Here is a 27,324-nt window from a genome sequence, read left to right on the forward strand (position 1 = left end):
GAAAATATCGTATAGGAAAATATTTTTCTAATTTTTTAATATTTGTTTATATAAAATATAAATCAACAAAACTTTTTAAAATTTATTAATAAAAAAATGTTTTACTCGTTTTGAAAATCATCGCGACTAAATAATATAGTCCCACGGAGGAAAAAAAAAAAAAGGGGGTAACATTTCAAGTAAATTCCTCCAAATGAATGAGGCTGATACCAGGCCCATCAAGTAGAGCCAGCAAAACGACCCAAACCTCTACCACGTGTGCTCAAAAAAGGAAAAATAGAAGTCCCCGAAAACCTCCCCTAAAACCCTAATCCTTAGTTTTTCAATTGTGATCTCTGTTTTTCTCTTGATTTTCCTGCTACTATAACCAGAAACGAGTTCGTTACTTGAAATTCAATCTGTCGTTAACCTGCAAATCAGATGGCTCGCGTTCGAAATGTGAGTAAATGATTTTCTTTTTCTTCAGACGGATTTATTAAAATTCATTCATATTTAGTCGCCGAGAAAGTGCTGGAATTTTGATTTTTCGAGTGAAGGAACGAATCAGGTTTATTAGGCTGTCGGCATATTTTTACTGTTTGCTTGATTGCCTTCCTTTTTTGTATAAACAGAAGAAGAAGATGTTTGTGAGGCCAATCGTGGCGAAGAATCAGAACAATGTGAATCACATAACAGGTGATAAGGTCCCAAAGAGCTTTGTTTTCGCGAGAGGGAAGCTTCCCGCTGTTCTAAGGCAACTTCAGATGGACTTACGAAAGCTGATGCTTCCTTATACAGCTCTCAATCTTAAGGTAATGCACAGTTTTCTTCTTGTTTTAAGTCATTGATTTATTAGATAACGAATTTTAGTATTTGATTTTGATTGAACTCGGCGTCACATTAAACTATTTACACGCAAAATAGTGTCAAAAGGCACAATTGCTTCATCTGCACATCTTCTGAATTCCATTTTCTACACAAATTTTCAATTCTAAGTGGATTGTGCTATAATTATCAAATTATCTCATCTATTTCCTGGCTTTTCGTTTTGGCTTGCAGGAAAAGAAGCGAAACAGTCTCAAAGACTTCTTGAATGTTGCTGGACCTATGGGTGTCACACATTTCCTTATATTGTCAAAAACTGAATCTGCGCCCTATCTGAGGGTTGCAAGGACCCCTCAAGGCCCTACTCTAACATTTAAGATAAAGGAGTATTCGACTGCTTCTGATATTGTTCAATCTCAACTACGCCCTAGATGCCCTCAGGATCTTTTCAAAAATCCACCATTGGTATACTTTTGCTTTTGTATACATGCTTTTCCCTTCTTGGTTTGTATAATGTAAGATTTGAATGTAGAAGCGTAGTTGTTCTTGCATTTTTCTTTTCTTAATACTCGGATTTTGCATGTGTCATGATGGATGGTTGAGTCTTGATCATGTTGTTTGTTTATCCTTTAAATTTTTCTTTGGCAGATTGTTCTTTCTGGTTTTGGGTCAGGCGAACAACATCTGAAGCTCACAACTATAATGTTTCAGAACATATTTCCTTCCATTGATATTAACACAGTAAGTACTAAAAAAATGATAGTTTTAAAATGCAGTAGACTATTCTCCCTTCCTATAATGCCTTTTGTGGGGTTTTTTAGGTCAAACTTCCATCCTGCCAAAGAATTGTGCTTCTTAATTATGACAAGGAAACAAAGCTAATTGAGTTTCGGCATTACTCAATCAGACTTCAACCTGTGGGCGTCTCTCGCAGAATCAGAAAGTTTGTGCAGAGTCATCAAGTCCCTGATCTCAGGAGCCTCCAGGACGTGAGTGACTTCATTACTAAGTAAGGTTCTTCTCGTTTTTTTTTTCCCCCTGGGGTCAGAGACATAAAATCAACATGTGGAACACACAGATAGTATAGTAGTTTCTACAAGTAATTTTATGCATGGAATGACCTATCTAATGAATATGGACTGCTTTATCTAATCTTTACTAGAACTAAGTAATAGGTGAGGTTTCTCTCTAGTTTCTAAAAATTTATGTAGTTGTATGTTCTTTTTTGTGTCACAAGTGCCAGTATTAAATGGGAAGTCGAGGATTTAACTTATTTATTGTAGGTTTTGCATTTGCTTTTTTTACCTCTCTGTCCAACTAAAAATGAAGCTTATACTGATTAACTTGTAACAATAAAACCTTTCATTTGTATGATTCAGTCATAATCAGAATTGGACAAAATGAAGGGGAAATACAAGAATGGAAAATAATTAATTTGGTGATAATTCTAACTGTGGACTACTCTTAGTTTTCAGTTTTCACTGTTGACTTCTATGTTGATCTTTGAAGGGCTGGCTATGGATCAGAAAGTGAGGCAGATGATGAAGCAGCACATGTTACCCTGTCCAGTGATCTTGGTAGAGTTAACAAGGCTTCTAGTAAAAGTGCTGTCAGGCTTCAGGAAATTGGGCCCAGAATGACCTTACAACTCATCAAAATTGAGGAAGGATTGTGTTCCGGCAGTGTCATCTTTAATGAATATGGTATGCTTCTTTTCTAGCTTATTACTTGTATTACATTCTGGAAAATTATGATGGAGGTAGGAACTTAACTGGAAAAATGTTTCTCTTGTGTGATAAAAAAGTAAATCTTTATGATTCTTTTTTTAGAATGTTATCAAATTATGCATGCTTTACTTCCAGCAGAATGGTTTTTATTATGTGCACCCCATTTTTTCACCTATCTTTCCTACTTTAATGATACGCATCTCTTTTGGGAACGTCAATATAGTGTATACTTCTGAAATTCAGTAGGTCCAAAATGGTGGCAGAATGTTTGGTGCTACTTGAATGTTTTTGTATTCCTCTCGTTTTAAGCATCTGTTATCTTTTTTCCTGCTGTTCAGAATTAATTGATTGAGATAAATTATCAAGCGGACAACTGAATCCTTTGTGACCTGTTCAGGTACTGTTAGCGAGCAGAAAAACCAGAAAGAGGAAAATCAGAATAGCGAGGAGGAAGACGAAGAAGAAAATCAGGATGGTGATGAAAACATGGAAGAAAATGACTAGCAAAGCAGTACATGAATATATGAAAATGAAGAAGGTGCTGCTGCTGGGAGAGTTTTTTTCTTTTTCAAAAAGGCTTTGAATAGCAATAGTGTTGTATTTTATTTGTTACATCCAAATATTTACAGACTCAATGATATCTATCACAAATCAACTTGCTTTTACACCGCCATAAAGGTTATGTACCTCAGTAAATGTGTGAAATAGGATGATAAATTGATTGCCTTTCCCAATTGAAAATGACCCAAAAAGAAGAAAGCAATATAAACAAATTGACCCTTTGCTTGAACCCTTTATTCAACGAGGATTAAGGAAGGAATGCATTGATATTAAGAGGAAGGTAATATCTGAAGGATTATTGACGTTCTAGGTTTATATATATATATATATATATATATATATATATATATAATGCATTTGCAGAGTGGAAGACGGGTACAAGAACTTGATTATCAGCCCCAGTATTTTTCTTCCCTTTATCGATCTTGTATTGGGCTTTAAGCCTATGTACTTTTTCATTTAATGAAATGATGCAAACATTTTTATATAAAAAAACATTTCTAATGGGTATAATGAATCAACTCATTATACCCTTATATTAAACTCTCTCTCATTGGAATGAGTTTAATGTATTGAACACTTAGTGGTTATAGAATTTAACTATTAGAGTTGATAGTTTAATAAAATGGAGTTTATTAAATGGTTCTTCCAATAATGATGTGACATGTATATTGATTGGTTGTGGATATGAACCATTGAATATGTGGTAAACATTTTGTAATTAATTAGTGAACAAATAAATGCAATAAGTAGAAAAGGTTGTCGAAAATAGTAAAACTGCTTAATTTACAGTGTCAATATACACATATCTGCAAATCAACCTGATGGAAAATTCATTATTTATTTTTTTACTTTTTGATATATATATATATATTATTAGGGGTGTTAACGAGCAAAAAAAAAAAAAAAAAAGACAACCCGAATTTGGATAGGCTTGGTATTAGCCTAAAAAACAATTATTTCATATAACATATTTCACATGAGTAATATATCTATATAAAACAACCACTTGTTATAATCAAGCTTCAAGAATAGTAACTTATTATAATCAAGCTTCAAGAATAGTAACGGCCCTTTGTGGTACAGGATATTTACCGATGGAGTTGCATTTCGAGTGGAAGTTGAAGTGTTTTTCTAGCCCTAGGCTAGAATAGTTTGCCACCTATTTCCCTTCGAGCTAGTTAAAAGGCACCTTAGAAGGACCTTCGAATAGTAAGAAAGTCTCCCGGGAAAAACTCCTAGAGAAATTAAGGATCAAATGTTGGAACCTCATGGGTAAGAATAAGGTAATGGAATTGATAGAGAAATTCATAAACCTAGGTGGGATAGGAGAATTGATAAAGGGAATAGAGATGATGATAGAGATCATACTGAGAAACAGAACAATTCCGTACGGGTACAACTCTTATTTGAACGAAATGAAAAAAATGCTACTGGTAATTGAAGAAGACAAACATATAAATTATTGATTTGTTGTCAACGTGGTTGTACAATAATTGCTAACGCTGCTAATATGGATAACAAGGTACAGAGAGAAAACTTGGGAAGAGAGAGTTTGTTTTTTTGAACTTCGAATACCTAATTTTCGAACTAATTCAAACCTCAAAGCAGTCATTAAGTGTTTTTCTTGAACGAGCCTTGTGAGTTGTAATAACTTGAGAGTATAAGTTGAAAACTAATTACTAAGTTTCCTTAATTTATTTTTTATTTTGAATTAAAAATTAATAAAATATATAAAGTAAAACATAATTAGACTTGTTCGCGAGCTTTCTAACCGAATTTAAAAAAAATCAGACTCAGCTCGTTAATGTCTCGAGCCGAGCTTGAAAGTTTATGAGCTACCATGGCTCGTTAACATCCCTTTATATGGGGAGGGATATGAATTTACAAAAGGTCCGTTACCGACTGAATTTTTTTTTAATTTGAATATATAATTTTTTATCGATAATCTCAATTTATTCCGAATTTGCAATAGATTTAGCATTAGTGGCAGAAACTTGAGGACATAAATATCCGCCACTGATGCTTAGCTTTGTGAAAAAAATAATCAGTAATATACAAACTGAAACAAGATTTTTTGCTGGGTGAGATACTGATTAATGACTCCCATATTCCATTCTCAACTTCTTTTTCCAGAAAAAAAAAAGAAAAATAATGTATAATTTGATCTAAATACATCCATCAAAATAATAACTTCCATTCTCCTCCTTTCTTTTCCATCATTCAAACAAGCATAGCCGGGAGTTGAGTCGCAGGATGAAGACTACAAGGCTGACCTCCCCCGCCTCGTAGTATGTTTGCCGCATCATAAGATGCCTATTGCATGATGAGAATACATAATTACATACCAATTCGTCCCTTTAAAAGATGTCGATGCTGAAGATTATAACCATTCGGTCCAATACTATGTATGTAGATATTGTATGCTTTAGCTCAAACATAGTTGTTAAAAGCGCAAAGCGCACTAAAACACTACGAGGTCTGGAGCTTAAGCGCAATGTTCAGCGCCTGATGAACAGAAGGCGCAGAAAATGGAAAAAAAAAATAGACATAAAATTTAATTATCAATATTTAATACTAATGTCACTAATACTCTTAGTAGTTGAGACACAAGTTATGATAAACTAAAAAAACACACTTATAACCATACAAACACGACAAAACTGCAAAAAAACATAATATTATACCTCAAAAAAACACAAGTTTAGTGTTGAAAACAGAGACTAATACACTAGAACAGACCTCTGCTTGTTTCTTGTGTCGCACTGCAGAGTCTCTTACTCTCCTTCCCTCCTATTTTTAGGTCTCTTTTTATTTTTATTTTACTTATATCAAAGGTTTATGTTTAAATTTACTAAATAGAATAAACAGTTGAGACTAATTAATCTTTTATTTTAATGAGAGCAGTAAAAAAAAATTAAAAAGGCACGCTTTAGGAGGGCCTGCGCCGACCAGACGAGACGCACAATGTGAATGCCTTTTACACAAAGCCTCGCCTAGGACTTCTTATGCACAGGACCTTGAGCTTCGCGTGGAGCGCGCTTTAACAACTATGGACTCAAGTTTTATTTATTGGGTCTTACAAGTTACAACTTTAGAATATATATATATATATATATATATATATTAGAAACATGTTTTACTAATATATTCAGTCTGCTCTCTCCACTAACTTCTGACTGGTTCGTCCTCGAACAATATATGGTACATGGAGAATCATATAACCATAAAAGGGGAATATGTTTCTTAACATGTATATTATGGGAAATGGTTTGTAAATTGACCATAAATCTATCAATTCCCAGCAAACTATTACAAAGGAGGAAAAAGGAACTAATTAAGAAAATGAAAAGCAATGGGAATTATTACCAAATGGCTCAAAGGCAAAAGCCCCTATGATTAAGTGATTCAAAACAATGATATAGTTCAAGCATAGATGCAGACCTTAAAACAGGAAAATCTTTCACAGGTAGCATTTAATGCTCTTCTTCATTTCCTTATACTGACTTTCGAATAATCTCTTCAGAAGGAAGCTCGAGCGTTGCTCCAGCGTGGTCTTGCCCAACCTTCATCTCTGCATAAATCACCATCCCCATTGATAATCAGCTTCTTATATATGCTCTACTCAGTAATCAGTACTTACCTAAAAGAGCCGAACCCTATGCTAACAGATTTTGTAAATTATATATCAAGCCTAATCGATAGAACTATTAAATTCTCACCTCTATATGCTCCAATCAATTTGATTTATAAAATTGCTCCTGGAAATTTTGAATTAGGTTTGGTTTATGGGTAATGGACTCTCGGATTTGTTTTTGATTTAGAAAATTAATAGTAGACAATACTGGCAATTTAACAAGCAGGTGGTATGCATTATAAGACAATAAACACCAAAGGAGAAAGAAAAAAAAGTGCGGAAAAAATGATAATACCAAAACCGCCGCGGTCGGTGCGCTTAGCTTGAACGATATTGGAAGAGATGAATTCAGAGGCTTCGCGTGCTTCTTCCAGGAGCCTTTGGATCTCAGTCTCAGAGGAGACATGACGATTTTCCTCGAATTTTTTCCTGACCTCTGCGGCTGACGCTTTCAACATCAATGTGTCACCAGCGAATGAATTCCGAGTTGCTCGTATCAGAGCTCTGTACGCGATTAACGCTTCTCCTCTCATCATCTCTGATCTCCCTCTCTCTCTCTCTCTCTGATGCTAGGCAGGTAAGGGATACTCTTCAAACACGGATATGACGCCGTTTCATTGTTATTGTTTCTCTAGCCTTGGTAAAGGCTAGGAGGGTTTTGTTTTTTTAATTAGAATAGGCAGTTTTTTCAAAAAATTATCAATATGGGCTCCACGTATAAAATAGTGTACACTTAACGTTTAAAAAAGAATATCAATTTAAATCTCGAAAACGAAATATGACACGTAATTCATATTACTCCGTTAAGTTTTGATAAATATTATATCACGTTCCGTTATCAAGACCTAAATTGTAATTTAGTTTAAAATGTTATTTAGCCATTTATTTAAAATTTTACTATTTGGCTACTAATCTATTATTTGATCAAATTTGGTCTCTAAACTATCTCAATTGGTAAAATTTCACTTAATTTCGATGAAGCCTTGACAAAATCACTATCCTTCTTATATGTGGTGATATTTTAAAATATGGATTTGACACGCTTACGTTTTAAAGTTTATTTACCACATATTTTATTATGCGAAAATAATTAATTAGATTAAAACAAAAAAAAAAAATCCTTAAACTAAAATGTATCTATTTTTCAAAATATCGTCACATATCAATAGTTCTATTAAGTTTCTATTAAATTGGATGAAATTTCATCAATTATGAACATAGTGAACTTGTAACTCATGATTTCTATGTCTGAATTTGAATTTTACAGTTCTAGGAGTCCCAAAATGTGTATTATTATTATTATTATTATTATTATTATTATTAATGGTCAAATTCTCCAAAGATTGTTGATTATTTACAGATCGAATTTCTCTCATTTGATGTTACAGTCCTTTTAAAGATTCTGCAGTTGAATGATTGTGGCTGAAATCAGGCATATGATATCTTCTCCCAAATAGGCTGTTAAACCTTGCATCATTAAAATCTTTGGTTGCTTTCATTTCCAAATGCCTTAAAGGCACGGCTTTTATGTTCTGAGTAGAAAAACGTTAATAGTCACTAATGAGCTCAATAGAAGCAGGGACGGATTAAGGGGGCAAGGAGAGCTTGAGCACTCACTGTCATAGAAGTTAGTCATAACCGACAGCAGAGAAGTAAACAACTGTGTTAGTCTCTTAGTATACGTTTCGTTATCAATGTATATATTACAGCACACAAAACCATCAATAACCCTACTTCGTCGGGAAGAAGGCGAGAGGTAACAAGTTGCAAGTTTATCACAAAGACCGGCAAGTGAAATTAGAAGTAAAAGGTAAGCAAGTAAGCAACACAACAAATCGCCATCTCGACTTATCTTGCATTGGCATTTCCACGTGCCAATAAACCTGAATGAATGTTTACTGTACCTTATCTCAAAGAATCGGTCATTCTGCAATCGTTCTTCTTGCGACGGTATCTGTAATGTGTCTTTTGATCAGAGAATGTGTTCTCCCCAACCATCTCCATTGTGGAATCTGTACCTGCCGCAACAAATACATCGATAATAAGAATACCAGAAAGATCACAGTACTAAGAAAAGATCAAATAATTAAAGCTTAGTGTTGCTCCGCATGTCTTTGTAATGACTAATGAAGCACCCACAAAAACCTAAGTGTCTTCGCATTTGAACGACGTGACAGTTCTGAAGATAACAGACATCCAATAGTAGCAAACATCCAATAGTTACATCATACTAATATATGCAATAGCAAACTAGAAATATTATTTGTTTCTGCAATAGTTGTCAATATTCCCAACCCTGTTACTCTATGTAGCATGGAAACGGAAACTGATACAGGGGGAAACATAATTTCTAAAACTTAGCTTTCAAGACATAGCCTTCAAATGGAAATGGAAACAGAAATGTTCACGAAACACTAGTGAAGAGGCATGTCAGTGCAACATAGCTGTTACTGATGACATTCACACAATATAGTGAGCAAATGACACCGAAAGCAGAGGCTTGAAACATTTCACGGAAGCAGCATGCATAAAGCAAGTATGATTTTAGCATTTTTGCAACAAAAGAATGCAACTGCATCATTAGTTTTCAATGACCCAACTTTAAACTGTTCACATTTTCTTGCAAATAAATGTTGTTTCCATAAGCAATAGCATCCTACAAGAGTTGCATCCACTTCAGCCATACCATTCTCACCAACTGCTTCAATGTTGATCTTACTTCAATAAAACAACATCCTAGTAAAATGTTTCTATATGTTAAAACTTGAACTTTCTGCTTACTATAGACACCCGTATTACACACAGAAAGAAGATATCCTCCATACTGCTAGTTCAATTGTATTTATGGGGAAAAAACTGTCCCAGTTGTCATCACATTCTGAATGACAATAGGGAGAAGAGTCAGGAATTCCTACTTACAAAAATTAATGTGTTCATCCCACTAAAGGCAAGGACCCTATTCATCACTGATTTAGGACAATTAGATGAGATAAAGAAAGATAGTAACTCAAGGCAAACACGAAACACTGAAAACTGTCTTAGGGTCTGTTTGCTTCAGGTGGTGTTGGTGTTAGTTGTTTGTTGTTGTTGATTGCTGGTAGGTATTTGCTGATTTTTCTTCCACGAGTTGTTTCTCAATCCTAATCAAACATGTTCGGATTAAAACAACAAAAAGGAACTACGAAAAGGAGAATCAAACGGACACTTAATCTCTAAATCAAGGTAGTGAAGCGGGGTTCAGTTTCAGCACGAGGGTCGGGAACAAAACGGGGCACACAGTGGGTGCTTGCTAGTCTGCTTGAACCATGTATTCTGCTGGGAGATTACCCAGATTGTATCTCTGCTTGTATCAGAACTGATGTTTATTCATCTTAATGCAAGTTTTATTGTCATCAAAAAAAAAAAAAAAAAAAAAAGAATCAAGGTAGTGAAGCATGTCGAAATTGCTCCCTCCTTAAGGATGTTAATATAAAGTTCAAGTACAGAACTGGATATTTATTGCATTTTCAGATCCAGCATCACATTTTCACCCAAGAAATGTACAGTTGAAAGGATTTTAGGTGCTTTTTCACTTTGTCAAATACCAGAAGATCCAAGATTAGATATGAACCGAGCAAAACAATTCCTTTCCATAAACAATATGCCAGCATAGATAACCTACTTCTGATCAGAAATTGGTATTATGTGCTTGCTAATCCTGAACCCACTTCTCATATAGTAGCACACAGATTGATTAAATTTTCTGGAAAGAGCAAACCCTAATTGATCTTCCGTCCATGGATGTAAAAGAGGAAAAACACAAGAGAATAGGTAAATTGTAAATACCTCCAAATTGATGACCCCAAAACAATAACCTTGCATCTTCCTCCTCTTCATCAAACTCATCTTCATATCCAAATTCTGCATCTCCTCTATACCCTGGCTCACTCCCATACCCAGACTCATTCCCTTGAGCATCGACATTACCAAACTGCCCAAACCCAATACCCGAATTATCTTTCTCCTCTCTCTCCCTCTCCTTCTCCCTCCTCGACGAATTCTTCGCTTCACTCACATCCGACGCCCAATTAGAGTCTCCATTCCCAAAAAGCTCGCCGCTAGAATCGGTCCCCACAGCCACAGGGAAATCGGAGCAGGTCCCATGAGCAGCCGATGCTCCAACTGAGCAACACCGTCGGGTCCCACTCCGATCGGAGCTCCTCCCAGAGACAGAACGAGAACCACGCCGTCTACGCTTACGCGCGATCAGCCGTAAGCTCCCTCGCTTGAAGGGAGTAGCGGCGGCACCAACCGGCTTATCGTCGTCGATAATTGAGAGTTTGGAGATGTCGATTGAATCAATTGCAAAGGAAGTGGTTCTATCAGAAAGGCAGGGACGCTTAGCTAGACCATGAGACTGGAGAATAGTTGTAGAGTAAGGTTTAGGGGGATCAGAATCTAGAGGTTGGAAGTGGCTGAAGGGTCTCCAAGAGTGGAGATGGAAGGTGCAGGAGTCAATAGAATGACGCGAATCCAGGGTTCTGTGAGACATTAGAAGATTGAGCTTCTTTCTTCGTGTTTTTCGGGTGGAATTTGCATAACTGATCTGTATGATTTTCTGGCGGAGACACAGACTCAAAGAAGAAAGAAGAAAGGAAAAAGATCCGTGTCTCTTTCAACCTAGAAAATGGCAGCTGGGGATTCCATATGACCCACTGCCCAATCAGGAGAAGAACACAATGGTGTAAAACACTTCAACTGCAACAATGCAACTAAACTACCAAACTGTAAAACACATTATTAATACTAATTTATTACCTTAATGGTTACATAATTACATAGACTTTACTCGTGGAATATGACTACTAAACTTTAAAAGCTAACAGTAATTTAGCAACAACTCAAAAAGACATGGTCCTGTTTGTTAGCAATTACATTAGCTGTTAGCTGATTTGACTAGCTGATTTGATTAGCTGTTTAGCTGATGGATAATAGCGGTTTGTGCAAAAAGACGAATAAGGGCATTAATTTTGGCGCAGGAGAAGAGTGAGTCTATCTATTAGAGTTAAAGAAGTCCATTAATTTTAATATTGCAAAACGCTAATTGAAAAAGCTCCTTTTAAGAGCTTTTTCTAAATTAGCGTTTTCATCCCAAAACTCTCTCCCAAACCTCTCTCCACCAACACTCCAATTAGCGGTTTCAGTGGTCAAACTTCTAAAGTTGGTCAAAACCGCTCTTTTTATCCCAAAACGCTCTTTACCAAACAGGGCCATAAAACAGATGATATTCTAAACAATTTTAATTCTTCAAAAATTTTGTATTTAGGTCATTTAGGTGCTGTTTAAAAGAAATCAAACGAACTTTTAGAGAAAAAAAGTTGCAAAATTGTGATTTTAGAAAATAAAAAATATGGTTTCATAGTAAATATCATTATAAACAACTTTAATTCTTGAAGATTTTTATTTTGAGGTCGTAAACAGTTATTTAAGTTGAATGATTTAGATGTTACATTAAAGTTTAATGACCATAATATTAGAAAATGTAAAATTTGATGGTTTTATGTTACGTTTTAAAATTTAGTGGTCATACCGTGAAAATGAATAAAATTCAGTGGCCATGGATGTAATTTACCCTTTTTGGTTTAGGATATTTAACTAACTATTTGTATAAAACTTTTTGTTAAAATCCATACATTTATAATATATATAGTTAAAATTCATTAATGAGAATCGGGATATATCAATAGAGAAATGAAACCTAAAGGACATAACTTATTCCATAAATTCTGACACTGAATAAGTTACTCCATTAGTATAATGGCTAGCAAAGGTATGAGTTACTCCATTTTTTTTAGTAGGGAAAAGAAAGTAAAGACAAAACAAACACCACAACAAATTAACCCGGGATTAGCATAGGAAAACTTGTTGAAACACCTTTCCACATGATTTTGATTTGACAAAATTATTTAAGTTAATCTATGATTAAGGGACAATTAAATTTAAGTGATTTGATTTAATTGTACTAATATGTTTGTTCAATGTTGAGTAGAAATATAAATGGAAATAGAAATAAAAAGTAAGACAGGACGAAGACAGCATAAGAAAATAGCACAAACTGAGTGGAGTGTAACTCAACGTGACAGAAGATAAGTCATCTTCAGAACAGAAGCTTAAAGATCAAACAAATCAGTGAAGCTGAGTGGAACGGAACTCAGTATTAAAAGTAGAGAAGTCTTCTTGAGAACTATGTCTTGCAGAACGAAGCTGGCCATGGAAGCTAAGTAAAAGAGAACTCAGTATTTGTATTAGCAACAATCGAAGACAACGGTTATCAAAGACAAGCTGAGTGATCTTCAGGACAGCGCGAATGATCCGTTTGCTAAAAGACAAGATCTGACAACTGTCTGCACCAATAATAGAAACCTTGGAATTACGCAGAAGCCAATTTCAAGATGCATGGGTCAACTGTTCTTTCGCTAAAAGACAAACTGGCACAAAAAGACGAAACCTGTGAGAAGAAGACAAACCTGACGCCTGCGGAATTCAGACGACAGGATTGGCCTGCAAATCTGAAGCTGACCAGAGCCTTGTCTCAAAAAGGAGCCGTTTGGATTCAACGGAAAAATCCAGAATTCAAATGAACAAGTCTTCAGAATACAACTATAAAAGGACAAGTATACTTCTTGGATCTTTTGCCGATTGTGAAAACAAAAACGGAATAAGAGCATACATACAAAAGCACATCAATACAAGAAAATAAATCTTACACCAAAGTTCTATTCCTGTGTAAAAGCTAGATTGATTTTGTTATCATCTAAAGTGTTCTTCATCTGAAAAGAACAAAACTGTATCAATTGTAATAGTTGAGAGAGTGGTGCGGAGAGGCCGAACCAGGATAAGTCGCGCTGAGTAAATTCTAACTCTCTTTCAATATATATCTGTATGTGTTGATTGCTATATTTACTCAGTATATAAATTGTTTAAACTGACACTGAGTAAATCAGAGTGCTGAGTTGGAAGCTGACCGTAAAAAGTGTCATTTCCCAACTCACAAGTAAAACAGTTCTAGTCAGTATCTGACTAAAGCCGTCTTACGCCGTACTCGGCCGCGCTGACCAAAGCTGAGTTGTGAAACTCAAAGAATTAAATTAAGTCAGCGTAATTAAAGCGAAAAAGTTACATTAGTTCCTAATCCCCCCCCCCCTTTGGAACTAATCACAAGGGACCAACAAGTGGTATCAGAGCTAAATAGCTCACTACTCAAAGATATAACTATCTTGAGCTGATCCCTATAAATGGCTGAGAACAGCACTCGTTTCCTTCCAGGGAACCAAACAACACAGATACTCCATGAGGGATTATCAATTAGTCGGCCTCCCCTATTCTTTGGATCTAATTATACGTTCTGGAAGAATAGGATGAAGAACTTTATTCAAGCCACAAACATGAGTGCATGGCTTGCAATAGTTCAATGCCCATATGTGCCTTATAAAACTGTTGACAATGAGAAAATTGTCAAGAGTGAAACTGAGTGGTCAGAAGATGACCTTAAGAAACTATAAAATAATGCTTCGGCTATCAATATGCTTCACTGTGCGCTGGACGCTGCAGAATACAATAAGATTTCAGGTTGCGAGTTAGCACAGGAGATTTGGAAAAGCTTGAAGTAACCTATGAAGGTACAAGCAAGGTCAAGGAATCAAAGGTGAACCAACATATGAGATTATACGAGCTGTTCGAGATGAACGACAATGAGGACATCTCTGGAATGAACGCTAGATTCACCAACATCATAAATGAGCTAAAGAGACTCGGCAAGAACTTCATTGAAGAAGAGAAGGTGAAGAAAATCCTGAGAAGCTTGCCCAAGAGCTGGCAAGCTAAGAAAACTGCCGTGGAGGAAGCTCAAGACTTGACCACATATAAATACGACGAGCTGATCGGATCTCTGCTGACTCATGAGATCTCTATGAAAAATTTTGAAGCAAAAGAAAAGTCAGAAGACAAGAAACAAAAATCACTTGTCATGAAAGCTGACTCAACCGAAGCTGACTCATCGGATGATGAGGAAATGCCCATGTTCACAAGGAAGATGAAGAAATTGTTCAGAAAAAATGAAAAGAACAGCAAGAGGCCATTCAGAAGAGGCGATAGGTACAAAGCTGAGTCCAATGATAAATACAAAAAGGACAGCTCCAAGCCTATCACGTGCTTTGAGTGCCATCAAACTGGGCACATTAAGTCAAGCTGCCCTAATCTGAAGAAAGAAAAGAAGGGAAGCAAAAAGGCAATGATGGCCACATGGAGTGACAGTGATGAGTCAACATCATCTGAAGCTGATGCCACCGAGTCAGCAAACATATGCTTCATGGCCGATGACGCCGCTGACCACACTCGATCTGAGCAAGCTGACCTCTCTGAAGAATCTGAACAGGAGGAGTACTCAAATGAGGTAACATCTAGGGGTGAGCATGGTCCGGTTCGGTTCAAAAACCGAACCAAACCAAACAAAACCGAATCAAATAAGTGTAATTTTTATAAACCAAACCGAACCAAATTGTAATTCGGTTCGGTTCAAACCGAACCAAACTATTTCGGTTTGGTTCTATTCCAAACCAAATTATAGATAGTTAATAATATTCCCTGGAATTTTATTATTGTTTAACATTATTATCCATTTACTTGGTTTATAAATTATGTAAAATATTAAACATTAATATTTCTGGAACTTTTTTATAATGTTATAGTGTTGGAATTTTTTTATAAATTATTCATTTATTTATTCTAAGTTAGTAATTATAATTTATATATATCTATAGTGTACTGTATTAATAAGAATCCTACTGCTAATAGGATAATGTTTCTGTTATTATACTAATTAGTATATTAATAGCAATTGTATTGCTAGTACATTATGTACAAACCGTCTAATATTACTCTAACTAGTATTCTAATAATTTTCCAATTCGATTTTTTTATAAGCTTATGCTAGCTTTAATTTTAATATCCAAATAATACTCTAATTCGGTTTTTAGGTTTTTTCGGTTTATACCCGAACCAAACCGAACCGAACCAAAAACCGAAATTGTATAAAAATAAAAACCAAATCGAACCAAATTGCCAATTGGTTCGGTTTGGTTCGGTTTGGTTCGGTTTTTTTGGTTTGGTTTTTTTGGTTTGGTTTTTTTGGTTTTTGGTTTTTGGTTCGGTTTTGCTCACCCCTAGTAACATCCTTACACTTGCTTAGAAATGAAATGATTAACGCCCTGAGTGATTTATATACACTGACTAAAAAGTGTAACAAGAAAATAAAGGCACTCAGCAGGCGATGTGACGAGATCGAAGAGGTCAAACTTAGTGACCTTCAATATCTTCTCCAAGACAACTCAACTTTGCATAGCAACATAGAAATTATGCACAAGTTTGTCTCGGAGGTCCAATCAGATTCAAAGAAACTGAGAAAGGATGTCACAAACCTTAAGAACCAAATAAAAGGTTCAAACAAACCCCATGTTGAGTACTCAGGTACTGGTCATCGCAGACAGTTCACACAGTGTGACTGTTGTGGGAAAAGGGGACACACAACAGATGTGTGTTGGTATAACAAGCGGATTGTCCAATGTGACTTCTGCGGAAAGAAAGGACATACCACTAAGGTATGTTGGCATGCTCAGCACAATGGTGCTGACCAAAAACAAAGTCACCCCAAAAGGGTAACTCATTGTGACTTCTGTGGCAAACAAGGCCACACCATAAAAGTATGCCGTCACAAATTAAAACTTGATTTTGCACCTGTTTATGCTAACAAACGAGGACCCAAAAAGAATTGGGTACCTAAAGACGAATAGTTTAAAATGCAGGTGAGCCTGAGATGCGTGGAGAAATCGAAACTATGGTATATTGATAGCGCATGCTCGAGGCACATGACTGGTGATGAAACTCGGTTCATCACACTTGAGCTTAAATGAGGTGGAAACGTAAGCTTTGGAGACAATAAAAAGGGAAAGATAGTAGGATCAGGTACTATCGGAGGTAATCCTACTATTGAGTCAGTCTCCTTAGTTAAGGGTCTCAAATACAATCTATTGAGCGTAGCTCAACTGTGTGATAGCGGTAGACAGGTTGTATTTGATGCTACTCAGTGTCGGATACTCGAGGGAAAAACAAACAAGTTGATTTTAACTGCCCCTCGTGTTGACAATGTATATATGTTGAGTTTAGAAAAACATTTTTCAAAAAACATATGCTTAGTGTCTAAAGAGGATAACTCCTGGCTATGGCATAGGAGACTTGGTCATGTAAGCATGGACCTCCTTGCCAAATTAGCTAGAAAGCAATTAGTTGAGGGACTGCCCAAATTGAAATTTGAAAAAGATCAATTATGTAATGCTTGTCAGCAAGGTAAACAAACGAAAAAGTCTTTTCAAAGTAAAAACATTGTCTCAACCAAGAGACCATTGGAATTACTACATTTGGACCTTTTCGGACCTGTCCATCCACTCAGCTTGGGCGGTAAGAAATTCTCCTTAGTCATTGTGGACGATTTCTCTCGGTATACTTGGATCATCTTGCTGAGTAGCAAGGATGAAACTTTTGAGATGTTCACAACGTTAATTAAAAAGCTTGAAAATGACAAAGACCTAAGAGTAGCTCATATTAGAAGTGACAATGGCGGAGAATTCAAAAACCAACAGTTTGATGAATTCTGCGAAATCAGTGGCATTGACCATAACTTTTCTGCTCCTAGGACACCTCAACAAAATAGGATTGTTGAAAGGAAGAACAGAACAATAGTTGAAATTGCTAGGACAATGCTGAGCGAAAATAGGCTTCCAAAGTATTTATGGGGTGAAGTTGTCCACACAGCATGCTACATACTGAATAGGGCTTTAGTTAGACCTATACTCAAGAAAACTCCCTATGAACTTTGGAAAGGACGAAAGCCCAACATTAGCTACTTTCGTGCTTTTGGGTGTAAGTGCTTTATACTCAATACAAAAGATAACCTTGCTAAATTTGATGCTAAAGCTGACGAAGCGATCTTTTTAGGGTACTCAACTAACAGTAAAGCATATAGGGTGTATAATAAAAGAACTCAAGTTGTAGAAGAGTCTGTCCATATAGAGTTCGATGAAACTGACCCTGCAGGAAAGACAACTCAGCCCACCGAAGATGAACCAAGATCAGCTTCCGCTGACCAAACAAGAGCTGCTGAGTCATTAGTACAAGGGCTGACCAAAGGTAAAAACGAAACCGAAATTACCTTTGCTGACCAATCTACTCCTGCAGACATTGTAGAAACACCTATTCCAGACAACTCAACATTACCCAAAGAAATAAAAATTCCAAGAGGACATTCAGAGAAGTCCATTCTTGATGCCGCTGACAACAAGCTGATGACAAGAGATCAGTTTAGAAAGTATCTCGGCAATGTTGCATTTGTCTCAGTGCAGGAGCCAAAGAACTTCTCAGAAGCTGAGCATGACGAACATTGGATCAATGCTATGCAAGAGGAGCTTGATCAATTCAAAAGAAATGAGGTATGGGATTTAGTACCAAAACCTAGGAATCAAAAGACCATAGGAACTAATTGGGTCTTTAGAAATAAACTAGATGAGCAAGGCAATGTGGTCAGAAACAAAGCCCGACTTGTAGCCCAAGGCTATAGTCAGCAAGAGGGCATTGACTATGGTGAGACCTTTGCTCCTGTTGCTAGGTTAGAGGCTATACGTATATTGTGTGCATATGCTAGCTATATGAACTTTAAATTATATCAAATGGATGTCAAAAGTGCCTTTCTTAATGGCTTTATAAATGAAGAGGTATATGTTAGTCAGCCTCCGGGGTTTGAAGATCCAAAACTTCCAAACCACGTTTATAAACTCAAGAAGGCCTTATATGGCCTGAAGCAAGCTCCAAGAGCTTGGTATGAGAGGTTGACCAACTTCCTGCTGACCAGGAATTATGTCAGAGGCAAAGCTGACACAACCTTGTTCATTAAGAAAAAGGGTAAAAATACCCTGCTGGCACAAATTTATGCAGATGATATAATCTTTGGTGCTACTGACGAATCTATGTGCAAAGAATTTAGTAAACAGATGCAAACTGAGTTCGAGATGTCTATGATGGGCGAACTCAACTTCTTCCTTGGTTTACAAATCAAGCAAGGGAAGAACGACATCTTCATTAGTCAGTCCAAGTACGCCAAAGAAATGTTAAAGAAATTTGATATGGAAGAATGTAAGCCCATATCAACCCCAATGGGTACTGACACTGTCCTTTGCGCTGACGAGAAAGGTAAGTCAGTAGATAGCAAACTATATCGAGGTATGATAGGCTCTCTACTTTATCTTACTGCTAGTAGACCTGACATTTAGTACTCAGTATGTTATTGCGCAAGATATCAAGCTGACCCCAGAGAATCTCATCTTATAGCTGTAAAAAGAATTTTCAGATATTTGCAGAGCTCAGCTAATGCAGGTTTATGGTATCCAAATACAAATGACTTCACACTCATTGGATACACTGACGCTGACTATGGACGAGATAAGCTAGAACGTAAAAGCACTTCGGGAGGATGTCACTTCCTAGGAAGCTGTCTAGTATCTTGGTTCAGTAAAAATCAATCGTCAGTGGCCCTGTCTACTACTGAAGCTGAGTACATTGCTGTTGGAAGCTGTGTGGCTCAGATCCTATGGATTAAGCAACAGCTAGAGGATTACGGAGTCAAAACCGAAACAATAGAGGTCAAATGTGACAACAAGAGTGCCATTGACCTATCCAAAAATCCAATCCAACACAGCAGGATGAAGCATGTCAGCATAAGGCATCACTTCATCAGAGACCATGTACTCAAGGGTGAGATCAAGCTGACTTATGTTCCAACAGATGAACAACTTGCGGATATCTTTACGAAGCCTCTGGCTCGTGAGCAATTCAACATACTAAGGGAAGCTATCGGTATGTCTAATCCTCTTCAATGAAATTCTATGTTTAAATTGAATGATGAGTGATTACCATACTGAGTAATTTGTGCTAAATTAGTAGCTAATGTATGCTAAGTAACTTACTGAAACTGAGCTAATACAAATATCATAAAATCACTTTATGCTGACTACTCAGAATACCAAACGTTTAAAATTTCTAACGTTGAGTAAAGATCTGTTGCACAATTAATGCTAGCACGCGAATTAAATAGCCACCTAGGATGACGTAAGCGCAATAATTAGAAAACACATGCGCCGATTGTGTCATAAATGCCAGAACCATTGTCGGTTGATTATCTCGAGGTCAAAATCGCCACCTCAATGATTCAGATCAATTCGACACCCCTATAAATAGAGGATGATTTCCCACTTCTACCTCTTTACACTTAGAATTTCTGGCAATCAATCTCTCTCTATCTAAGAATCTCAAACCTCTCAAAAATCTCTGAAAAATCATGTCGGATTCTCAGAATATCTCCGGTGCCGGTTACGATGACAACCGCTTCGATGAAAACCCTCAATCTCCTGCTCAGCAGGAATACAGTGAGACTCTAACTAAGTCTCAAGAACACGGTCAGCATGACCAAACTCCAAGTAAGAACCCCCATGCTGACCTAGCAACTTCGTCGAAAAAGAAACAGAAAAAGGATAAGGGGAAGAAACCAATGGAAAGAACTTACTCTCCAGTCTACAACAGTGTCAGGGGATACAAGGTTGATCACTCCCGATGGTTTTCTAAGGGATTTGTGGACGCTGAGAAACCGTTCAGCAAATGGATCTCTAAAAATGGCTGGGGTGAGCTCTTCTCTATTTGAGAACCCACCTACCCAGAACTGGTAAAACACTTCTATGTGAATTTGCAAGCTGCTGATGATGACAGAGACTATATGGTTACCCAGGTTAAGGGAAAGGAAATCTTTGTCAATCCTCCCTATCTCGCCAAATTGCTCAAGCTGACCAATAGCGGAACCAAACTCAGAACCACCAACGACTATACTAAAATCGAATATCCCACTGAGTTTTGCAAGCCCGCCGATCATGTAGGGGAGATCGCAAGCACTTTCATGGGTCAGAATCAGAAGATGGCCCACTACATCTTGACGAACTTTCTCTTCCCCAAGGTCAACTCCACCTCCTCAGCGTCAAACTTTGAACAATGCTTTATCTGGCATATGCTGACCTACAAGCCACTCAACATGCCGGTTTTTCTCATCGGCGCTTTTCAAAGAAGTAGTGGCACCCTTAGGTTAGGCTCCCTCATCACCAAAATCCTCCAAGACTACCAAGTGAGCTTAGTAGAGGAAATCAACGTCTGGGGAACGAAGATTATAGCTGGAATATTATTCGGTTTGGCCTACGACCAACTAATCGTACCCAAGAAAGGAAAGGGGGCCGGGGTTAAGGAAACAGAGGGCATGCTGACTAGAGAAGGGAAGAAAGTAAAGCAAGCCCGCACTGAAAGAAAGAGGAAAGCGATTCAAACCTCTTCTAAAGACACTGATGCTGCTCCAAAAAAGATTCATTTTGTGTCCAGAGGAAAGAGAGCTGAAGCTGAGCAAGGTCAGGTGGAACCTAAGTCAGCAGAAAAACAAAAGAGGCAAGTTGAGCCTGAGGAAGAAGAGAAAGAAGACACTCCCGAGCAGCCTCTGCGAAAGAAGAAAAAGTTTTCATCTGGGTTGAATCCTATAGATGCACCCCCTCTTACCTCGGTGATTTCTGAAGACTCACACTTTGTGAGAAGCCAAGGAATTGATCTCGAAAAACCACCTGCTGACCAAGAAGAAGAGTTGGGTAATTTAGGAAGTCAGCTTGACACAGAGGAAACAACAGATGTTGAGCAACATATAACAGTGGTCACTGAATAGGTTGAAGAACAAGCTGAGCCAACAGCAAAGGATCATGCTGACCTAGGGGTAAATTCACCTTCTGAATCTCTTGACTCTATTCAAGCTGACCCCTCTCCTCCAAAGGCTAAGAAATTAAGGCGACTCAAGAAAAAGGCTCATAAGTCTTCAGTTATTGACCTTCTGGATGATTCTCCTCTACGGGATCCCATCACTGATCTCTCTGACATGCAATTCAAATTCTTCTCCAATCCCACTGAGCCTTCTCCAATGGAACTACAGAAAAAGCAAGCCTCTGTTTCTCAAGCTGAGGAACAAGCCGATCCTAAGACTCCAGAAAATCCAATCCTTACCAAGCAAGTGCTTGAAGTTCTTGCTGGTCAGACCTCTAAGTCAGTGCAGGAAAAGTCTGCTCGAGTCAGCTTCGAAAATCTCCAACTCCAATTCCAGCTGACACTGAGCAAGTGAATAACTCTGCAGATCAACCTCTTCCAAATCCGTTAACACAAAACGCAAACCAGTCAGCTCCTAATCTGAATAAAATTCCAGCCGCTGACCTCACTGGCACATCTGCTTCTGGACAGCACCAAACACAAGGTGCTACTCATATTCTGGCATCTGGACCACAAAGTAATGAACCCTACGCATACTTGCATGCTACTGAGTCTGGACACCGAATCATCGACTCAGCTCAAGCCCTACTTCAGGATATTCATCACTCCAATATCGAAGCCACTGGGTCTGATCATGTTGAGCCAACTCAACTTTCCTCTGTCACTCAGCTTCTAACTGAAATTAAAGGTCTTAAGGATCTTCTGAGTGTCATGACATCTCTCCAATCTCAACAGCCCAAGCAGAAATCTATAGTAAAGCTGGCTGAACTCCAGCTGACAATGGTAAACCATATAAACTCTCTCCAGGGTCAACTCAATAACTTGTCAACTGTGAACTCAATGTATGCAACCTCCGCTGAGGTTCATCAACTTTTCACCCAGCTCAACACTGAGAAGACAAGAACTCATGAGTTAATCTCCTCTTCGTCCCAGTGTTCCATTGAGCAAATAAGTGAGGCAGTCCGCCTACTCAACTTGAGTAAGGAAGAAATGGAAACTGACCAACTCAAGACGAACGAACTTTTGCAATACTCCCGAGCTACCTTCAAACATATGCGCCACACGAATGCTCAACGTCAGTTCTATGATTTGGCTTTACTTAAGATGTATCATCAAGCTTACGGCATGCTGACTGACACTATCACCCGGGTAGGCAAATCCCAATAATATATTTTGAGTATGCTCAGTGCCTCTCTTCGAATTCCCGGTTCTGTCTTGGACGACGGTGTTCCTATTTTTGATGGTCTGAATGAAAGCACGAAAAGGCTTAAGGCATATTCCGTGAGGTTAACTCGTGCTGCTCTTAACGACACCTTCGTACCTCCTCCGCCCGATGCTGGCAAAACGGGGGAGAAAGAACAAGCTGATAGAACTCAGCACCACTCAAGGGAAATAGGAGGAGCATCTAGTAGTCAGCAGCAACAAAAGGGAAAAGGCAAAGTTAATCCTGTCCAAGTCGATAGGAAGGAATAGTTTGGCTAGATTTGCTAGTTTTTATTCTTGACTTGTAATTTTTTTATTGTTTTCCTTATCTGTCATACTTTGTCTTGCTGACTATCTATAAACTTATGCATCTCTTATTCAAAATTGACTAATCTTATGTGATGCTTACTTACGTATTATGCTGATCTGGCTTAATGAACAAACAAACAAAAGAAAATGGAATATACTCAGTACACATTAAACTTGATACATTTGCTCTGATAATGTTTTCCCATAACTCTGATATCAAACTAACCATGTATCAAAACTGAGCCAAAACATACATTGACCTCTTCTGAAAGCTGACCTAGGCTCATCTGAATTAGATCTTGGAAGGTCTAGAAATAAACTAAGTCAGTATAAGCATGCCTTAATTTTACTCAATTGAATCTTAGAAGGTTTAGAGTTAAGTCAATAGATGCAACCCTTACGGGGGAGTAATTTCAGAAGCATAAAAAGAATTTCAATCATGGGGAATCTCGTACTGAGTTCCATCAATTAAATATTTTGCCAACATCAAAATGGGGGAGTTTGTTGAAACACCTTTCCACATGATTTTGATTTGACAAAATTATTTAAGTTAATCCATGATTAAGGGACAATTAAATTTAAGTGCTTTGATTTAATTGTAATATGTTTGTTCAATGTTGAGTATAAATATAAATGGAAATAGAAATAAAAGTAAGACAGGACGAAGACAACATAAGAAAACAGCACAAACTGAGTGGAGTGTAACTCAGCGTGACAGAAGATAAGTCATCTTCAGAACAGAAGCTTAAAGATCAAACAAATCAGCGAAGCTGAGTGGAACGGAACTCAGTATTAAAAGTAGAGAAGTCTTCTTGAGAACTATATCTTGCAGAACGAAGCTGACCATGGAAGCTAAGTAAAAGAGAACTCAGTATTTGTATTAGCAACAATCGAAGACAACGGTTATCAAAGACAAGCTGAGTGATCTTCAGGACAGCGCGAATGATCCGTTTGCTAAAAGACAAGATCTGACAACTGTCTGCACCAATAATAGAAACCTTGGAATTACGCAAAAGCCAATTTCAAGATGTATGGGTCAACTGTTCTTTCGCTAAAAGACAAACTGGCACAAAAAGACGAAACCTGCGAGAAGAAGACAAACCTGACGCCTGCGGAATCCAGACGACAGGATTGGCCTGCAAATCTGAAGCTGACCAGAGCCTTGTCTCAAAAAGGAGCCGTTTGGATTCAACGGACAAATCTAGAATTCAAATGAACAAGTCTTCAGAATACAACTATAAAAGGACAAGTATACTTCTTGGATCTTTTGCCGATTGTGAAAACAAAAAGAGAATAAGAGCATACATACAAAAGCACATCAATACAAGAAAAGAAATCTTACACCAAAGTTCTATTCATGTGTAAAAGCTAGATTGATTTTGTTATCATCTAAAGTGTTCTTCATCTGAAAAGAACAAATCTGTATCAATTGTAATAGTTGAGAGAGTGGTGCTGAGTACTCGGTTTGGTACTCAGTGGTAGAGAAAATCTAACTGTTGGGTTGTAGCGCTTAGTGGAGTTGAGTAGACGAATAGAGGACGGTACTCTTGCATATTCAACTGCCCTATAAACGGTTTGTGCTCTACCTTTAAAGAGCTCAGTATTGGATTTAACAAGCCCGGAGGGATTCTGGGGACTAGACGTAGGCGGAGAGGCCGAACCAGGATAAGTCGCGCTGAGTAAATTCTAACTCTCTTTCAATATATATCTGTATGTGTTGATTGCTATATTTACTCAGTATATAAATTGTTTAAACTGACACTGAGTAAATCAGAGTGCTGAGTTGGAAGCTGACCGTAAAAAGTGTCATTTCCCAACTCACAAGTAAAACAGTTCTAGTCAATATCTGACTAAAGCCGTCTTACGCCATACTCGGCCGCGCTGACCAAAGCTGAGTTGTGAAACTCAAAGAATTAAATTAAGTCAGCGTAATTAAAGCGAAAAAGTTACATTAGTTCCTAACCCCCCCCCCCCCATTTTGAACTAATCACAAGGGACCAACAAAGCTAACCCCCACAATATCTTCAGAAAGCAAAGGTAACAGGAAATCAGGAGGAGAAGAGAAAATAGAGACGCCCAAAGCCCTCTCATGCCCTCAGCAGCAAATCGATATGCCACCCGATTCTGCTCCCTGAAAACATGGCAAAAGTTGATAGAATCGAAAGAGGAGCAAATCCTTTTAATTGCTTTAACTAAATTCTGGCTCCCTAAACACAGAGCCCTTTTTATCAGAAATCATCTTGATTGCTTCGAGATTGTCTAACTCCACTAGTAGCCTCCTAATCCTCAGATCCTCTGCCACCCTAAGCCAGAAAAGATACGCTAGAGCTCAGCAATAAAAGAGGAGCCCAAACCCAAAATCTGAGCAAAACCTGACAACCAAGCACCTCTTGCATCTCTCAATACACCATTGGCAGCAATTCTTTCGTCTTCTATACGCGATCTATCGGTGTTCAACTTTACCATCCCTTCACCTGGTCTATCCCAGTCTATCAGATGAACAGTCGTCTTTTGGATAGAACTTGTTAAACTATCAACCTTGAAACTCTCAATTATTGAATTAACTTTTCTGAAGAAGAAAGCTAGCAAATTAGGAATGACAATCGCTCCTTCTCCAAATACCTCAACATTCCTCCAATGCCAAATTTAGTGGCAGACCACAGCAAACAGAATTACTCAATATTCGAGCTCAGCCAACAACTTCCCTTCAACCACTTACAATCCTCTAATATTAAACCATAAAAAGATCTAAACTTTAACTGTTGGAGATGGTCAACAATACTCAAAACATCAAACTCCACTATAAACTCATCTAAACCTTTGTTTTTAACCTAACTCGGTGCTTTTTTTATACCCACGGCTTCTCCATCTCTTGGAAGAAAATTTCCAGCAACCCATTTTGAGAAAGCTCCACAAAATTGCCCTTCACTGTCTCGAATCACTGCTCCAACACCTAGCGAACCTGAGCCTGTAAACTGAAGCATCAACATTCAACTTGAGCATCAATGGAGGAGGCTTAATCCAAGCCCCAAGACCAGCGGAACTATGAGAAATAGAGTTGATCCTACAAACATTAAGGTTAATAGATTGGGCATTCTGCCAGTCTCTAAGAAATGAACAAGCCAACCGAAACACAACAAACACAGTCGGTCTATTGTCCTTCCAACCCAAATTATTCATGATACACCATAAACTACAAATGATTAAGGCCCATAAGCAACTTTGATTTGTACTAAAGTGATTAAAAATATGCTCCATCCAATCAAAGAACAAACCATGCACAAATTGTGGCATAGAAATTGAAAAAGTACAATCCTAGACAGAAGCATCAAAAGGACAGTTCAAAAAAAATGCAAATTAGATTCCATCCCCAAATCACAACATTTGAAGTTTTGAGAAATGTTCACATACCTTCATATCAAATTATATGTTGTAGGCATAACTTCATGACATGCACGCCAAATTAAATTCCTAACTTTAATGTCAGAGCTTCCTCCAACCATCTTTAACTAAATTTTCACTGCTATTTCTAGCATTATTATAGCAACACTTAATTGTGAAAGATTCATGATGTTCATGCAGTTGCAGATACTGGAGTCGAAACCCTATTATGAAAACCTTCAAAGATGATTGGAAAAATATGATGGAAATTGGATCACGGAAAAATTCATGTTAAGAAGTCCAAATCAATCCTTTCCCATCCAAAATCAAAATTTTCAAGAGAGAAAAAATGAGTTTTAGGATATCTTAGTAGGTAGTGTCCCCAAAGAGTGTCAAAATGCACTTTTCTGGGCTGAATTCGGAAGTATAACGAAGAAGTTATGAATAAATGAAGTTTTTGGATAAAATTCGGAATGAAAATGAGCAATAACCTTAGTTCGGGTTATTTTTAGCCTTAGGTAGACATAAAAATGTCCATCTCGTCGAAACGAGTCCAACATAATAAAAATCATCGAAATCGGAGGTCGAAAATAACACTTTCGAAACTAAAAATAAAACGAAAATGAGATTGGAGAGGGAGCCACGTGTCGGTGCGTGACTGGCACATGTCAGCCACGTTCCCTAATTTGTCAGCAGCTATCCCTTTATCCTTTAAAAAAACAAAGCTAATTTTTGCTTTTAGGTTTATGGAAACAAAAGGTAAAAAAATCCAATTCAGGC

At 37.5% G+C, this 27,324-nt stretch overlaps 3 protein-coding genes across 3 annotated transcripts; 1 reads left to right on the forward strand and 2 right to left on the reverse strand.

The window, feature by feature from the left end:
* The first annotated feature begins 242 nt into the window (after positions 1 to 242).
* LOC136217749 (peter Pan-like protein) lies at positions 243 to 3,265 on the forward strand. Its single transcript, XM_066004398.1, has 7 exons — positions 243 to 438; positions 612 to 791; positions 1,039 to 1,269; positions 1,453 to 1,545; positions 1,626 to 1,813; positions 2,314 to 2,507; positions 2,929 to 3,265. Exons 1-7 carry the CDS (start codon positions 421 to 423, stop codon positions 3,033 to 3,035), a joined length of 1,011 nt encoding a protein of 336 aa, XP_065860470.1. The 5' UTR covers positions 243 to 420; the 3' UTR covers positions 3,036 to 3,265.
* Positions 3,266 to 6,301: 3,036 nt separating this feature from the next.
* Positions 6,302 to 7,363, reverse strand: LOC136217751 (mitochondrial zinc maintenance protein 1, mitochondrial). Its single transcript, XM_066004400.1, has 2 exons — positions 7,025 to 7,363; positions 6,302 to 6,666 (listed from the first exon to the last, which is right to left on the reverse strand). Exons 1-2 carry the CDS (start codon positions 7,263 to 7,265, stop codon positions 6,590 to 6,592), a joined length of 318 nt encoding a protein of 105 aa, XP_065860472.1. The 5' UTR covers positions 7,266 to 7,363; the 3' UTR covers positions 6,302 to 6,589.
* LOC136217750 (uncharacterized) lies at positions 6,302 to 11,470 on the reverse strand. Its single transcript, XM_066004399.1, has 3 exons — positions 10,555 to 11,470; positions 8,634 to 8,747; positions 6,302 to 6,666 (listed from the first exon to the last, which is right to left on the reverse strand). The coding sequence occupies exons 1-2, from the start codon at positions 11,258 to 11,260 to the stop codon at positions 8,635 to 8,637; spliced, it is 819 nt and encodes a 272-aa protein (XP_065860471.1). The 5' UTR covers positions 11,261 to 11,470; the 3' UTR covers positions 6,302 to 6,666; position 8,634.
* Positions 11,471 to 27,324: the final 15,854 nt, after the last annotated feature.

The sequence above is a fragment of the Euphorbia lathyris genome, chromosome 2 (genome assembly GCF_963576675.1).
Source record: "Euphorbia lathyris chromosome 2, ddEupLath1.1, whole genome shotgun sequence".
In the NCBI taxonomy this organism is placed as follows: Eukaryota; Viridiplantae; Streptophyta; class Magnoliopsida; order Malpighiales; family Euphorbiaceae; genus Euphorbia; species Euphorbia lathyris.